We start from the raw sequence: 17,627 nt of genomic DNA, 5'->3' as shown, positions 1-17,627 counted from the left end.
AAGAAGACCAGGAGCAATTAGAAAATGCAAGCTGGTTTATGCTTTATTATGATAAAGCAGCTACAAAATCAGGTTAAACAGTCAAACTGATTCTGTGTGTTTTCAAGTCAAAAATAAACAAACGTGTATGTAACATTTACTATCTCCAAACAGAAAGGATTTAAAGGTCCAGCAGACAGCCATGAAAACTGCCAGTTGGCACACCTCTGCTACAAAGAATGGCTGAGAGAGCTGGGGGTGCTCAACCACAAAAAGAGAAGGTTCCAGAAGTAACTTCTTGAAAGCCTTTCAATATTTAAAGGGGGCTTAAAATAGAGAGAGAGATTCTCACCAGCCTGACTTAGTGAAATGTCCCTGCCCATAGCAGGGGTGCTGGACCAAAGATCCAAAGGGATCTATGAAGATTCCTATGGGAGTACACAGACAATGAAAAAAAAACTGAACAGGATGCTGCAATTATCTCTACATTAGGCATTTCCCAAGAAAATTCAGGGTTAAAGTTTTACTAAAAATAATAAATTTAAAGAGTTAAGAAAGAAAATTAGTATCTTAAACCATTTTCTTCACTCCTATAGCAATAGGAAAACTACGGTTTGAGAAGCAATTGAACTTGTAGTCACAAGCTCTGTAAAGCTTTAATGACAGTAAACTCTGTGTGTTATTAATGCAGAGGAGAACACTGCTTAGGCATACCACACTTACTCGATGCACGTGTAACTACATGCAGTTGTTACAGAGAAATTTAGAAAACCCTGTCTAGATTTGGCAGTCTGCAAAGTATCAAAATACCAAGAGATACGAACTATAAGGAGAAAGACAACATTTAAAGCACCTCACTTTTAATGGATCTAGTCAACAAACAAATATCAAAGCCAGGTGTCTGGAAAACATCTCTGTGTACAACAAGGTTTAGTTTTGTGTGGATTACCTCTTGAACTATGCATAAAAATTGATGTGTTATGTAAGAGAACTATCTCATATTACACTCCCTATCAAATATTACAAGTTACTGAAAACTTCTCGTCTGAATGATTGCAAAACACATCGGAAATTAAGCGCTTCTGTTTGGCAATATGGAATATTTGGCAGAGTGTTCTAGCCAAAGAGAAAAATCTAAAACTGTGGTGGGTTGAAATTTTCCCCCAGCATCACATTTGCCTGACCAGGTTAGTTGGAAGCAAATGAAAGCTGTATTTACAAGCAAAACTACAGGCTACAATGTAATGCAATGAATATGCACAAAAATATGCAGTATTTACAATATTTACAGATATTTAAAATTAATAAATAACACAAGGACTCTCCCCCCAGCCAGAGATTAGGAGGAGATTAGGATTACTACTTCTCTGTTCAAGATCTGTGAAAATTTTTGAAGGCGTAGCCTAAAACAATCACAAAAAACTTCTACTCCAGCTGAACAAAAATTCCACAGAGAATTCTTTTCTCCAACTGACTCTTTTCTGCTTGGTTTTAATTTGTTCAAAACAGACGGCACTTCAACATATTCAGCGGTGCCATTGAGTGCACCCTCAGCAGGTTTGCTGGTGACACCAAGATGTGTGGTGCAGCTGACATGCTGGAGGGAAGGGATGGCATCCAGACCAACCTTGACAGGCTGGAGAAGTGGGCCCATGACAACCTCATGAGGTTCAACAAGACCAAGTGCAAGGTCCTACATCTGGATCAGGGCAATCGCAAGCACCAACATAAGCTGGGCAGCAATTGGCTTGAGAGCAGCCCTGAAGAAAAGGACTTGGGGTGCTGGTGTATGAGAAGCTCAGCATGAGTCACCAATGTGCATTTGCAGCACAGAAAGCCAATCACATCCTGGGCTGTATCAAGAGAAGCATAGCCACCAGGTTGAGAGAGGTGATTCTTCCCCTCTACTCTGCTCTGGTGAGACCCCACCTGGAGTACTGCATCCAGTTCTGGAACCCCTGTTACAGGAGGGATCTGGACATGCTGGAGTGTCCAGAGAAGGACCACAAGGATGATTAGAGGGCTGGAGCACCTCTCCAATAGAGACAGACTTAGAGTTGGGGCTGTTCAGTCTGGAGAACAACAGGCTCCAAGGAGACCTTCTTGTGGCCTTCCAGTATCTTAAGGGGGACTACAAGAAAGCTGGGGAGGGACTTTTTAGGATGTCAGGTAATGATAGGATTAGGGGAAATTGAACAAAAATAGAACTGGGTAGATTCAGACTGGATGTGAGGAAGAAGTTCTTCCCCATGAGGGTGGTGAGATGCTGTAACAGGTTGCCCAGGGAGGTGGTAGAAGCCCCATCCCTGGAGGCTTTTAAGGCCAGGCTGGATATGGCTCTGAGCAACCTGATCTAGTGTGAGGTGTGCCTGCCTTCCAACCCTAACAATTCTACGATTCTATGATTCTATATGCAAACATATTCACCCTGGATCACACAATCAGCTTTATAGACACCATCAATAAGTGACTTACACACCTCTAATGTAAATGGAAGATTTTATGTAATCAAAGAGGAACTAGTTTTCCTTTTGTGATGATTATTTGTTACTGCATCATCTCAGGTTGCTTTCATCTTAAAACTATTCAAGCATCTCTGGGGGGGTTTCTAGAGAAGGAGAGCATGGGCAAGACCACAAGGTCTGTATGAAAGTATCACACAAACAAAAGGAACTGCAAAACCTATTATGCAGAGTAAACATTCATACATATAATACCAGAGCCACCACAAGAATAGTTGCGTGTAAAATTCAGTATTTTACTTCCTTTGGAGCACTGGAAAAATGAAGATACTAAGGGAACAGGCAAGATATTGCCTGAAGCCTTGCAGAGTTTTTGAATTTCATCTTATTTCACTAACTTATGTTAGAATAACTTCATTATTTTCCCATTTTCTCTTAGTTGTTAGGCTGGGCTGACAAAGTACCACTATAGCTAAAAATTAAATTATGTGTATACATCACAACTTGAAATAATTCTGAAGAGGAAAAAAAAAGGTTATGTTTTTCACAGTATCACAGTATCGCCAAGGTTGGAAGAGACCTCGAGGATCATCAAGTCCAACCTGACACCACAGACCCCATGACTAGACCATGGCACCAAGTGCCATGTCCAATCTCCTCTTGAACACCTCCAGGGATGGTGGCTCCACCACCTCCCTGGGCAGCCCATTCCAATGACTAATGACTCACTCAGTGAAGAACTTTCTCCTCACCTCGAGCCTAAACCTCCCCTGGCACAGCTTTAGACTTTGTCCCCTTGCTCTGGTGCTGGTTGCCTGGGAGAACAGACCAACCCCTTCCTGGCTACAACCACCTTTCAGGTAGTTGTAGAGGGCAATGAGGTCAGCCCTGAGCCTCCTCTTCTCCAGGCTAAACAATCCCAGCTCCCTCAGCCTCTCCTCATAGGGCTTGTGCTCAAGGCCTCTCCCCAGCCTTGTTGCCCTTCTCTGGACACGTTCAAGAGCCTCAATGTCCTTCTTAAACTGAGGGGCTCAGAACTGGACACAGTACTCAAGGTGTGGCCTAACCAGTGTAGAGCACAGGGGCACAATGACTTCCCTGCTCCTGCTGGCCACATTATTCCTAATGCAGGCCAGGATGCCATTGGCCTTCTTGGCCACCTGGGCACACTGCTGGCTCATGTTTAGGCGGGTGTTGATCAGCACCCCCAGGTCCCTCTCTGTTTGGGAGCTCTCCAGCCACTCTGACCTCAGCCTGTAGCTCTGCATGGGGTTGCCATGGCCAACACTGGTACTTGGACTTCTTGTTTGCTGCACTCTCTCAAAACAATCTTGCATAGAATGTTTCACTTCAAGATTCAGATCCAAAGAAATAATTAGTTTTGCTGTAAGTTGCCACTCATTTAGATATTAGAGAGTAAGTGCTGCACAATAATTTTGTTTTCATAGCCATTTCCTATTTCAATCCTTTCTGTAGTCAGCCTTAGTTTTCAGATACAGGAACTCAACTTTTGGGACATGAATGCCTGGTACTGTGCTCTGCTGCAGGTTTGGCACATGCTGACAGTACCAGAAACTGGAATTAAGAGGAGTTGTGGGATGCCCATTACATTCAAGACACATCCCACCCTCCTCTCTCATCACCCACCATACATCTATCATCTTCCACATGGGTACATTTAACAGCGCTTCTAAAACTGTTATCTGACAAAACAGATTCTCTCTCTGTGTACATATATCCTCTGCACAGTAAGTTCTGAAAGCTAGCTACTCTACCACCATGCTATTTGGACAGACATAGCAATGGATGTCCTAGCCAAGGGAATACCATCAAATTGCTGTTTGCAAGTTATTTCTTGTTCCTCTGGCAGATCAATTTAGATGATTCAGACTTCAGATGCTTGCAAAGGGCTGTGATGCCAAACTAAGGTGACCAGACTGGCAACTTGAACAAGGAGTCAAAGATGCTCTGTGGCCACACACGGAGAAAAGAGTGATGATGTCACAATGTGCTTTTTAAATTGCAAATTCTAGCATGGTCTGTATAATTTTGGTGAAAACTACTGCTTTCATAGTACTTTCTTTCAATAAAAAGGGTTGGAAATTGGGACGTGAGACATCCAGAGTTCAGGATTTCCCCAGCTTTGACCACAAAGGCTTCTGCTAGCAGGATGAACAGATTTCAGCAAGCAGCATTCACTCCTGAAAGTCTTAATTACAATACAGTCTTGTTTAAGGTATAAAGAAATCTACGGCATGTTATATCCAGAGTTACACTGCAGCACCACTAAGCACCTGAACAAACTGCCTTCACATTAGTTATCACTGCTCTTGAGGGAACTTCGAATTTACCTGAGAAGAGGAAATTAAGCAATGGTCACCACTCTTCATGCCATCTACCTACCACCAATTGACAAAATGTTTACTTCCTTCGATTGTGCAGCATAACCTCAGAAAATCTGTACTTGGTAATCTGCCTGAACACAAGAAATATGAATACCTTTGTCTGATACAGAAGCATTACTGACAGTAGATGGTTACCCTTACTTTTAACTTTTTAAACGTGATTGTAAGGCAAATAAAAGTGAAATTGGTCATAACTACATTTTTGGCTGTGGACTCCTGAGCTGCTTTTCCCACAGACAGCTGTAAAACTAGCAGAAATGGTGCATGCTGGGTTTAAGCTTGGCTAGCACAGAGGTTTGCCTTTCTACAACTTTAAAACTACATTTTGAAGTCCACTGTCATGAAACACTCTTTCCCCAAACTCAGTCACCTACACACAACCTTTTGTGCTCAATAAGAAAATAGGTTTGGTTTTGTAGCATGGTTTCCTGTGTATATGACAGCAGCAGATACTCTGGTTTTAGGCTCTTGCAGGTTATGAAAGTCTCAAAAGCCGACTCCCCACCAGCTGGGCCCCAACAGTCTGAAACGGTTCATAATACACCATGGTCTACAATCACTGCAAGTAAAAACCTGGCTTGATACACAGAACTAGGCATTTCTTTTAAAGCATCAGATTCACACAAATACAGGGCCTTTCTTTTAGAAGACCTTAAATTTTGAAGGGTTGGTTAGAAAATGGGTATGCTGAAATACCAAAAAGCTTCTAAACACTTTTATAAGTAACAAAAACCAATTTATACAAAGCTTATTGGAAAGCACAGGCAGACAACCAGTGTTCAGGGATGCCAGGCAACCTGGATAGCACTGAACAAACTGCCCTTAATAGTAAAGGGATATGTTCTGTGCTCTTCATCTTCTGATGTTACCTAGAACAAGCATGCAGCAGATGCTTATTTTGGTAATAATCTAAATTTTCAGTATTCTCTCCTAACTGGCTGATGCAGAACAAATAAACTGCCAATCAACTGAAAGTAAACACCTTAAGTGAGTAAATAAATATAAAATTATGCAGTATTACATTATCTATCACTGACTTCACATTCAGTACTCCTCCTCATCTGTTCCCCAGTCATCCTTGCCATATTAACAACATAGTTCACATTTCTAGAATAGAATAAACCAGGTTGGAAGAGACCTTCAAGATCATCATGTCCAACCTATCATCCAACACCACCTAATCAACTAAACCATGCAACCAAGCACCCTATCAAGTCTCCTCCTGAACACCTCCAGTGATGGTGACTCCACCACCTCCCCAGGCAGCCCATTCCAATGGGCAATCACTCTCTCTGTATAGAACTTCTTCCTAACATCCAGTCTAAACCTCCCCTGGCACAGCCTGAGACTGCATCCTCTTGTTCTAGTGCTGGTTGCCTGGGAGAAGAGACCAACCTCTGCCTGTCTACAACCTCCCTTCAGGTAGTTGCAGAGAGCAATAAGGTCACCCCTGAGCCTCTTCTTCTCCAGGCTAAGCAACCCCAGCTCCCTCAGCCTCTCCTCGTAGGGCTTGTGTTCCAAACCCCTCACCAACTTTGTTGCCCTTCTCTGGACACGCTCCAGCAAGTCAACATCCTTCCTAAACTGAGGGGCCCAGAACTGGACACAGTACTCAAGGTGTGGCCTAACCAGTGCAGTGTACAGGGGCAGAATGACCTCCCTGCTCCTGCTGGTCACACTGTTCCTGATGCAGGGCAGGATGCCATTGGCCCTCCTGGCTGCCTGGGCACACTGCAGGCTCATGTTCAGCCTACCATCGACCAGTACCCCCAGGTCCCTCTCTGCCTGGCCTCTCTCCAGCCACTCAGACCCCAGTCTGTAGCACAAGTGACTTTAAACTATCCACCTGCAAATCCAAAACCACCAGTACAACAAACACTGCTAGCAGATCTGCACAAAACCACTTGGTTGCAATCAGCACACTTTCTGCATCGCTGAACAGTGTGGTGTTTTGCCGTGAGGCACAATACAGATTCACAGCTTGGATTACACTGATTTTGCTACATATCAGAAATTAATCACATTTCTACTATTATTCAATGCTACATGTAACTTCCAATGTTTTCAAAAGCTCCAAGCAAAAATGGTTTTGCGGGCTTCTTTAACATGAGGCTAATCTAACACACTGAAGTACTACAACAAACATTCTAATGGATAGCAAATTAGGTGGATGTGTGTAGAAATAATCAACTGAGTTTACATAAAGGAGCAGATAGACCTTGATATGAAATTAATGGAAATACAGGAGTATGATACAAATAATTCCCAGAACAACAGCCAGAATTCCACCCATCAGTCTATTGTCAACCACTGTGGGGAAAACAAATAAATAAATGGCTGGCAGCTACAAAAGGCAATTATCAGAGTCTCATTACACTGTTTATAGCAACTGATCTGATCTTATTTCATTATTTTATCAAATAGGAGGCTAAAGCCTCCTACAATTTATCCACACAATTATCAACACTAAATACCACTCAGTGGTAGAGAATGAGAAGGAAAAGCAAGAAAACTGTAGTCAAACAGAAAAATCATTAGTTTCCCTAGCCTCCCCTCAGCACATTTAAATTATTCTGAAAGCCACAGAAAGGCATACAGAAAAACTTTGCTACACTCACTCTGAATCCATCTGAGACTTCTGCAGGAGATACCCTTACAAATGAACCTCACAATTTTATGTAATTGTTTTTATTAACATAGTAACTTGAGGGCAGAGACATGAAACATTAAAGCTATTACACCACTAATGCAGATCTGTCTTTTAGCACAGATGCTAGAGAGTCAGTTTGCCTGACAAGGTGTTACACAAAAATGTGGTGATGATTTTTGTAACACAAACATTTCAAGAACAGCACAGATACAAAAAGTCCTTGATCTGTGTTATTCCGTATTTCACTGCAGTAATAGACACAACTAAACAGCTGAATAAAAGTTATTAAACTGTTTTCTCTTAAATACTCTTGCAATGTTTTGGACAGCTAAGCACACTTCAAGACTCCTAAAACAAGCTAAGCTTTGTTTCTCTTGCTCTACCCGCTATTTACGTTCTTTGGCACTTCCGTGCATCTTCTGCAGACTTCTACTTCTTAATCTCATAAAAAACATAATTAAGTTCCACATGGCAACAAACTCCTCCTAGCTGTTTACACAACCATTCCAGTCATGCCAAAAAGATAACACAGCTAAAAGTGCTATGAATACTATAAATAAGACCAAGTCTAGACTACTTGAGAGACAGGTTTTATGTCTGGAATCCCAAACGCTGCAAGTCAAAGGCCCAACAGTAGCCAAACTCAAATTCAACAATTTAAATATATAAAGGACATAAAGCTCTAAGCAGGCTGGTATCCTGGCTGCCCAGAGAGGTGGTGAAGTCTCCACCTGTGGAGTTATTCAAAACCCACCTGTGAAGCCTGTTCTAGGCGAACATGCTCCAGCAGTGGGGATGGACTAGATGATCTTCAGAGGCCTCTTCCAATCCCTAACATTGTTATCCTCAGAGGGAGATTATTTAAAATAAAATACTGCAGTTATAAGTTATAAATACTGTACTATGTACAACAGAACTAGCCACAATTGTAACATCAACATTTATTGACTATAAAACATCAACTTTTTTTTTTTTTAATCTGCTAAATAACTTTTGCTGATTTTTTTGGCTCACCTCGTAAAGAAGCATGAAACACAAATTCAGCTGAAGTGCACCTGATAAAAAGCAGGTTTGTTTTCCCAATTAAGGAGGAAAGGATGTGGGACAAGCTGAAAGTGGGCATGGGCTTTAATACGCTAAAGAAAACAGGCTAATCAAATATATAGAACAAATACTCTTCGCCCCAAGTGTTAGGATATTGTAAGTAAACACATATCTAATTACAAATAGGCCAAATGGGCTCAACAATCAGGGCTTAATTACAGGATATTTGACTAGATTTATCCGGGGTTTTCATGCCGGCGTGTACTTACAATTTGGAGAGTACCTTCTGCAGCAGAGGGCTTAATCAGAAAGTCACTTTCCAGTGCCAGACAGTCTTTCTCAACAACACTCTGAAACCACAGTATCTAAATAACAAAAAAAATCTGCAAAATGCCTTTTTTTTTTTTAAGATGGAGATAGAGTTTTGCTACATATTTCATATTTGTTAGCCACAATACACCAGTGAGAGCTGTGAAAACTGCTTCATATAGAACTGTGAAGCTCTATTAATAGCAATTAACACAGCAACTTCCCCTCCATTCCACAAAGCGAAGCAGAAGCAAAACCCCTTTCATAACTATTTGTATAAAAACAACACTAGAACACTTTCAGTAAGTCAAGAGGTAGTCATTTACCTTGTCAATGACACTGAAAAAGTTCAGCCATATGTTGGGAGCATTTCATTGTTTACGCCCTGTAGGGATAAGGCCTTCTGATACACAGTAGATCATTTATGGACAAAAAGGATCTGCTGTGTAATAGGTTTTCCAATCAGACCTGCACAGTACAAGATTTAAGAGCCCAAACAAATCTTCCATTTGATCTGCCCCTCTCAATGTAAAGGTTGGTATTTTCAATGCCCACATCTGTAAGAAAGCAATGTAGATGATTTTACTTTTCCCTTCACCATCGACAATATTACAGTAACACCAACGACTTGGCTACATCTCAGATTTCTTCAGACCCGCCAGAAGCTGTTTTTTGCAGAAATGTTGCTGCAGAAGCTGTGGTTTTGCTTCCTTTAGGACTGAGTGACAGCAGTGATAATTTGTGCTTGGGCTGCTGACTAGCACATGCACCAACAGACTTCTGACTGAGAATGCTCCTCCTTTTTCTTCTTTTTTTCCTCAGGATTTACAGATTAACTTCCAGAATTTCAGCTGTACTGGTGGGTAAAGTTAAGTCCTTCAGGCAAGTTTAATAATCACAGAATTGTCAGGGTTGGAAGGGACCTCAAGGAACACCTAGTTCAAACCCCCCTGCCATGGGCAGGGACACACAAGTTGCTCAGAGACACATCCAGTTTGGCCTCAAAAACCTCCAGAGATGGGGCTTCCAGCACTTCCCTGGGCAACCTGTTCCAGTGTCTCACCACCCTCATGGTGAAGAACTTGTTCCTAACATCTAATCTAAATCTACCCTCCTCTATCTTGGATCTGTTCCCCCTAACTCTATCCCTACCCAACACCCTAAAAAGTCCCTCACCAGCTTTCTTGTAGGCCCCCTTCAGATATTTGAAAATAGGGTCTCCTTGGAATGAGGTCTCTCTGCTTGAATGCCAACATACTTTTGATAGCTCATTAGTGCCTATCCAACTGCAAGTGGCTAACACTGCTATATGGGAACTGGGTTAAAAACAACTTATTTTAATTAGAAACAACAGGAAATTCATCTTCATTGTGAATCAGTGGTTACAGACAATTTATCTGCCAATCAACCATTTAAAAGCAGCAGGATTTTGTTTGATAAATTCCATGTTAGCCTATCTTTGGGAAAAAAAAAATTGTTTCAAATATTATTATTTTTTTGCACCTAACAGATTAAAGATTTTCTTTGCCTTCTTGGATTACTTCTTACTTTAATACTTAAAATGCTTTTCAGGACAGCCAGGTTTATGACATTATCTGTACACTGTATGGAAGATGGAGAGGATAGAGGGTTTGAAAAATTAGTTAGTGGTTTTATTTCCTTTGCAGATTAGATATTCAACTCCAAAGCTCAAGAAAAAAACATGGTAGAAGAAAACCACGCGCAGGTAGGCCTCCTCAGTTCAGAAGCTTACTGTCCCTCTTCTCAGTACCTTGCTGTGAGTATGTCCTATCTTTTGATACATCTCTGCCACATAAAAGAATAGCATGGACTATAGTTAGAAGTTTTTTTCAGCTCAGCTAATGGAGGATAACCAGTCCTAAATATATTTGAGCCCCTGAACATATTTGTCAGCCCCCTTTTGCTGACAGAAGACCAAGAAGAAAAACTGTATTTTCTCTGTAAAAATATTTGATTAGAAGAAAAATAGTCTATAACTACCAAAGACAGTAACAGAAAGTAAGCACACAAAACCTTTCATTATCAGACACACTCTATTTCCTGAATTGCTCTCCAAACCACCTCCTTTGCAAGGACACAGCAGTCAGACACACTCCTATAAAGATGCAATACGAAACCAAAAAGTAAGCCATTAGTTGAGGAAGGCTTAAGAACACAATGCAATAGAAATTTCAATCTAGGTAGTAAATATCAAGTTCACATGGTAAATATCCTTTACACCAGTTCATTCTGGGGCATGCATATACAGACACAAAATGAGACAAATAATCTGCTGAGGCTGTAAAGAGCCCAGCCCACTGCTCACACAGATCTCATATCTAGATGATTTAACAGCTATCACTCATGTATTCAAATAACAATCATTCATCCAGCCTGATTTCCATGGGATAACACTACTGCATTCTCACTGCATTATTCCATAAACTGGAAGAAAATGTGTCTAGTTGTGTTGATCCCATAATATAAATTTAACCTCAAAAGTAGATATTCAGAAACACTCAACCTTATTTCTGGGTGAAAAATGACATCTTTGATTAAGCCACACTGATATTAGGAAATGCTTTTAGTTAACGAGAAAGCACTGAGATAAATGCAAATTTCTGTACTTACATCTCCTGAATTTAATACTCAAGACACATCTGAGTAATTTTTCAGTGCCAACTAATGGGTCTTTATCATCTAAAATGCATGTAACACTACTGAAGTCCCTGCAACACTGCTCAAAGGCTGAGACACTTTTTATGATGTGGCTGAAAAGCTTAAACTAAGGAAGAGCTGTAACTTGAATCATTTGAAGGGTATGCATTTAGTTTGACACTCCATCTCACAGACTTGCCTTACTAAATTCAAGACTGCTACAGAGATCCCCAGAACCACCACAGAGAAATAAATAAAAGTGATGCTTTGGCTACAAGCAACAGTATCAATAACCATATCAGAAAACAGCCCCTGAAGAACAGCATTACCAGCTTCTAATTTAAATTGTGCTTTCTGTACTCTTCCCCTCCTGTGAAACTTACTAGAAATGCTAATGAAATGGGCATGTGCTACTGCTCTGCAAACAAGGTACCTCAATCTCGGGGCACAGGCCTCACACTTCTCAGTGGGTGTGACACTAGCCTATGCTCAAAAATTGGAAATTCTAGCTCAAGCAAAGCATTACTCGAGAAAGAGGGTACGAAAACACCAAGTGAAACCTCTCGCTTGCTTACTTGCTCGGCTAACAAAATGCCATCTTCTGCTTGACCACACATAACATTTATTCTGAGTCTTATGATCCGAATACGCTAGAGGCTAAGGAAAAAAACCCTCTGTATCTAATTTCAAGGCATCACACAATCACAGAAACATTCAGGTTGGAATAGAGCCTCAAGATCACCAAACCCAACCAATAACCCTACTCTACAAGCTTCACCCCTAAACCATATCCTCAGGCACCACGTCCAAATGACCTTTAAACAAATCCCACTTTCCTGGGAAGCCCATTCCAATGCCTGACCACTCTTTCCATGAAAAATGTTTACCTAATGTCCAGTTCAAACGTACTCAGTCACAGCTTGAGGCTGTTTCTTCTTGTTCTATCACTAATTACCTGTGAGAAGAGATCAGCACCAACTTCTCCACAACATCCTTTCAGTTGTAGAGAGCGATGAGGTCTCTCCTCATCCTCCCCTGTTTCAAACTTAACAGCTCCAGCTCCTTCAGTCACTCTTTAAGGCATACTCACTTTGATTATGAAATCAATCTCAAATAAAGAGGATTAGGTTTTCTGCTACATCGCACCTGAAAAATGTTGCAAACATTTCTACTACTGATCAAAGAGACAACGTGTCTGCTCCTGGCTGTGAGCATATACATACAAAACCCCCACACATGAACCCTAAGAGGTCCCTAAGTTACTTTGCTATTAAATCATTAGCTCCTGAAGCACTACATTCTTCACGTTGCTACTCCAAACAAGACCACTAGAAATTGTCAAGGAATACATACCACTGGAATACATCTTCCTGCTTTATTCAAGATGTGTTGTATGCAACATATACTTTCCCTATGAGAAAAAAATTCCCTATATCCTTAATTTTCCATTTGTTCATCAGATCAATCTGATACATAAAATGTACCTTAAACAAAACAAGGCTGGTGAGAGGCCTTGAGCACAAGCTATGAGGAGAGGCTGAGGGAGCTGGGACTGTTTAGCCTGGCAAAGAGGAGGCTCAGGGGTGACCTCATTGCTCTCTACAACTACCTGAAAGGTGGTTGTAGCCAGGAAGGGGTTGGTCTCTTCTCCCAGGCAACCAGCACCAGAACAAGGGGACACAGTCTCAAGCTGTGCCAGGCTTGAGGTGAGGAGAAAGTTCTTCACCGAGAGAGTCATTAGTCATTGGAATGGGCTGCCCAGGGAGGTGGTGGAGTCACCGTCCCTGGAGGTGTCAAGAGGGGATTGGACGTGGCACTTGGTGCCATGGTCTAGTCATGGGGTCTGTGGTGACAGGTTGGACTCGATGATCTTTGAGGTCTCTTCCAACCTTAGTGATACTGTGATAAGAAATTTGACAGTGGGGGAAGATGAAAGTAGAGTGGATGATCTACCTAAAAGTGGGAAAATAAAAGAAATGCCAAGAAATGTACCTATAAAGGATTTTAAAAATAAAAAAAAATGAAGAAAAGTACATCCCAAACATCTTGTATTATATCACAGTGGCCTAAGCAGCTACTGATTTATTTAAATTATATTTAATTTACCGAGACAGTAGTCAAAGCCTCTAGAAGGTAATCAATAAGGTAAAAACTATGGAAAACATACCAGTAACTATCTAGACTAAGCAGGTAATCTAAATGGGTACAGTCAATGTTAAGATCATGACAAACATCCCCTGTTAACTTTTCATCTTTTTACTGTTACTGTGTAAGAATTACTTTTAAAAAAAAAAAAGGGGGTGGGGTGGGGGGAGGAATTCTAGGCCAAAACCTCTATAAAGAGCTAAAGGCAAAAGTGAGCATCTGCAGCCTGGAAGAGAATTCATCAGAAGGTGCAACTTCTCTCAAAACAGCTACTGTTTACATACCATACTTTGTTATTCAGTGCTTTTGTTATTTGCAGAAAACCAATCTGTTGGATGCGTTATCTGCTTTAAAGGTAGGCATTTTACCTTCCTCCATGTGGAGGGTTCATCCTGGCCTACTGAAATAAGGTTGGCCATTGTTGAGGTTTCTCAACCATTGGATTGTTCCTTCAGCTGTGTGATGCATCAGTTACTATTCTTTCCCTAACAGCAGGTATTTAAAGAAAACTCAAAATAGGCAAATTAAGCCACACAGAACACTGAAAACTAGGTTCAGTGAGATTAGGCTAGTTACTCTTTAATGGAAATTAGCAGCTTCCTGCTATCAAGGCAAACAATGAGCTTTGAGCTTCACTTAAGAGCTTCAGTGTTTTCTGCTCCTGCAAAGATCTCTACCATAACTTCCAGTTCAATAATATTCCAAGGTTAAATAAAAATAAGTATGAAACACTTAAACAGTTTAGTTTCTCCATCCTGCTTCCAAGCACATTCTAAGTTCAACAAATTTTGTCTTCCCAATGAAGGTCTTGGATCCCCTTCTACTGCAAAACTCTTCCTCTCCATAGACTGTTTTTTTCCCCCTATCAATTCCTATTTAGAGCCTCAGCAAACATTTATGTCTTTTATCTGACACACACCATAAGGATCCCACTTCTGGGATGAAGCAGGGAGGAATATCCAGACACCGTCTCCAAATACCTGAGTAGCTGATTTCCGTAAGGATGTTTCTTTCTCCTTATAATTTATCATTTTCCAAAAGAGGCAAAATGCATCCTGCTCACACAACAAGCAGTATATGCATCATGTGCCAGTTTATTTCAGTTAAAAACTTGAGGTCTGCAAACACATTAACATTACATTTTTTGCAGTAGGGATATATGACAATAACGTTAAGTAGCATGATGAGGAAGGGAATGTATTCAGCTTCATTTCAAGTTATAACAGCTCACACATGGACTGTGTCCAAAGTTACTGAAGTGCCCATTAATCACTGCAGGGTAAAAATAATCAAACTTCCCCAACAAAGAAATAAAAGTTTCACACTAAAAGCCTTAAGAGTTATAAGCAACACACAACTGGTTGTTCTTTTTCCTATGTTTTCAAACAACATCTGTCTTGTCTAACGTGCTTCCCACCACGGGAACTGGAATGGCATGCAAGATCATGACTCCATCTAGGTGTGGTGCCTTTCTAGATAGGGTACAGTCTGTGTTGTGCTGCCCCTGCAATACCTGCCTCGGGTCTGCCAACAAAGCAAAGTAAGTCTGGATCTCACAGAGATGCCCACAAGTGATTAGGCTCAGACCAGCGACGCTTTTCAGACTAGACCTGAGGGCTGGGGCAACAGAAGGGCTAGTCTGTTGTCACAAGGGTTGTAAAGGCTGGGCACTGCTATCAGTGCTCTTTCAAAACAAATTTCCTACAAAGAGCTGACAAGAGATAAGCAGAGCTGGCAGCAGTTAACACAGGCAGAGAGTACAAACGACAGCTCCTGAACTGGCGTATCCGACTGCTCAGGGAAGTTTTGAGCGGGCAGTTTGTAATCCGAGTGAGTTACCTGAAATAATTTGCAAAGGAGCACACCTGGAACAAGACACCTGAGGGACACCATTCGGACCACGTCTTGCTCTAGCAATGCGCAGGTGTGGTCTGTAAAGGCTGAGAACATGCCCCTCTAGAGGCACAGGCTTCCAGCACGGAAAACCTGACCTCACAGGGTTCTAAAAAAAAAAAAACCAAACAAAAAAAGCCCAGACGGAACCGTGATCTAATTTAATTCGCTGTACGTAAATAAGATAGGGAATAATTTTACTGGCAGAATTTTTGCTAGTTCTATTTCGAAACCAAACTGACGGATGCCAGAAAAGTTGGGTCTATTAACAGCACCATGCATAGTTCACCCGCGTTACTTCTGCCCCAAGAACTATAGATCTGTTCGGTGCGTGTTTGGGCACACCCCCGGGAGGGCGACTGCTCCCTCCGGGCGAAAACAGAGACTTCTGAGGAAGGCAGAAAACTGCCCCACTCCCTGCCCAGGAAGAGAGGCAGGGGGGAAGGGTTTCCCTGAACAGAAACCCATGTACAGCTTTCAACCCAATACAGTTTTGGATGACGAAACTCTCAAGGCGAGTGCTTTTTGGGCACGCAGATAGTGCCAGGGCTGCACAGCGCGGAGAGCCGCCGAGCAGCGCCGCGCCCGGCCGGCCCCACGGGGCTTCCCTAGTTCCACTTCGGCCACAGCATTTCACGCCCTACGCTGACACCCAAGTAACGCCGGGGCAGCGCTAGAAGCCCAGCTGTGTGTCCCAGCGCCGCCCCAAAATCCGCCACCTGCAGCTGCCAGGCAGCCAGAACCCAACACGGCCAATCTCTCCGTGGGGAGCGTGCCGGGGCACGGCCGGGCTGCCAGGCCCAAACCCTCCCTGGCCGCTGAGGCGCCGCCGGGGGTGGGCCCGCCCTGCATGCTGGGTGCTGCCTTCGCTCACTTCTTCTACCGGCGAGCAGGCAAGGGGGCTGCCCGGTGCGGCGAGAGCGGGACCCCGAACCGCGGAGCCGGGGCACTTACTGTGTGGGCGCGGGGAAGGGGGCGGCAGCGGCGCCTCCTCGGGGCTGGCGGCAAGAGCAGCGGTGCCGAAGCGGTGCGGGCGCGGCTGAGGCACCTCCGGCTCCCCGCAGGGCGGGGCGCGGGCGGGCGGGAGAAAGAGAGGGGCGGCTCTATCCTCCCCGAGCCAGCGCTGCCGCTCGCCCCGGGGCAGGGGGTGGAAGGCGTCGCGGCGGTGGGGTCCGCCTGGTGTGCGTCCCGCTCCAGCTCCCACCACCATCTTTCTCACTCGAGCGCGCAACTGGTGCAGCCACGGGGAAAGGCGAGGGACAGGCAGGGCGCACAGCAAGAAGCAATGCAATTAGGTTGCCTCCACCCCGGGGTACCCAACCGAGGAAAGTGTCAGGTGAAGAGGGTATTAGGCGTGCCTGCAAAGGATTCTCAGTCTCAGTGCTGCACATTGGGGGTACATTTTTCCTTTGCTCTTTCCCCATTTTGCTACCAACGCAGGAATTAAAATTATTGCAAGGGAAAACTCCAAATACAATTTTCTTTCTACTGACGTGGATGTTGAGTACTTGTAATTTTGGCATAAACAGAACAGGCACAGCCATCTTCACGCCACTTCTAAAGGTTAAAAGGTTCAGAGCTCCAAGAACGTCACAGGCTTCAAGATAAAATTTACCTCCTGCGTGTTTCAAGGCAGTTGTGGAAGAAAATGACAGCACCAGCAACAGATGAGGCTCATTCCCCTCACAGATTACAACGATTACAAAGATTAAAAAAACCCAAACATATACACAAACCATCAAAAAGCTAGTATAAGAAAACCTAAGGCATGAACACTCAGGCTTGAGAAAAAAAAATAAAAAGGGGGGGCGGGGAAAGTAGTCAGGAAAAGAGAAAGATCAAACCCATGTAGATTTTGGAGCTAGAAATGGAGAGGAATAAGAAACACCAATAAATATGGTAAATCAATCTTTATTTTAGAGAAAGCAGTTTGATCAGTGTGCTGAACCTGCCATTAGAAGTGGGTTTGTTATTTTTAGTAAAAATAAACATTTGAAAAAGTTACCTTAGAGAACATATGGTCTCCAAGTTTTTTTTCCTTTAAATCACTGTTGCTTTTTTTCATATCTGCTGCAACTTATT

General features: G+C 42.7%; 1 protein-coding gene across 1 annotated transcript in view; it reads right to left on the bottom strand.

Annotated features, from left to right (window-relative positions):
- Positions 1-16,618, bottom strand: part of TNFAIP8 (TNF alpha induced protein 8) — a 66,201-nt gene extending 49,583 nt beyond the window's left edge. Inside the window, exon 1 of the mRNA XM_054178893.1 lies at positions 16,500-16,618. Within this exon, the coding sequence (XP_054034868.1) occupies position 16,500 (1 nt within the window). The 5' untranslated portion in view covers positions 16,501-16,618. The remainder of the gene's footprint in view (positions 1-16,499) is intronic.
- Between the last annotated feature and the right edge of the window lie 1,009 nt (positions 16,619-17,627).

Source organism: Dryobates pubescens, chromosome Z, assembly GCF_014839835.1.
Source record: "Dryobates pubescens isolate bDryPub1 chromosome Z, bDryPub1.pri, whole genome shotgun sequence".
Taxonomy (NCBI): Eukaryota; Metazoa; Chordata; class Aves; order Piciformes; family Picidae; genus Dryobates; species Dryobates pubescens.
Note: the sequence above shows the minus strand (reverse complement) of the source record. Positions and strands in the feature narration are given on the sequence as shown.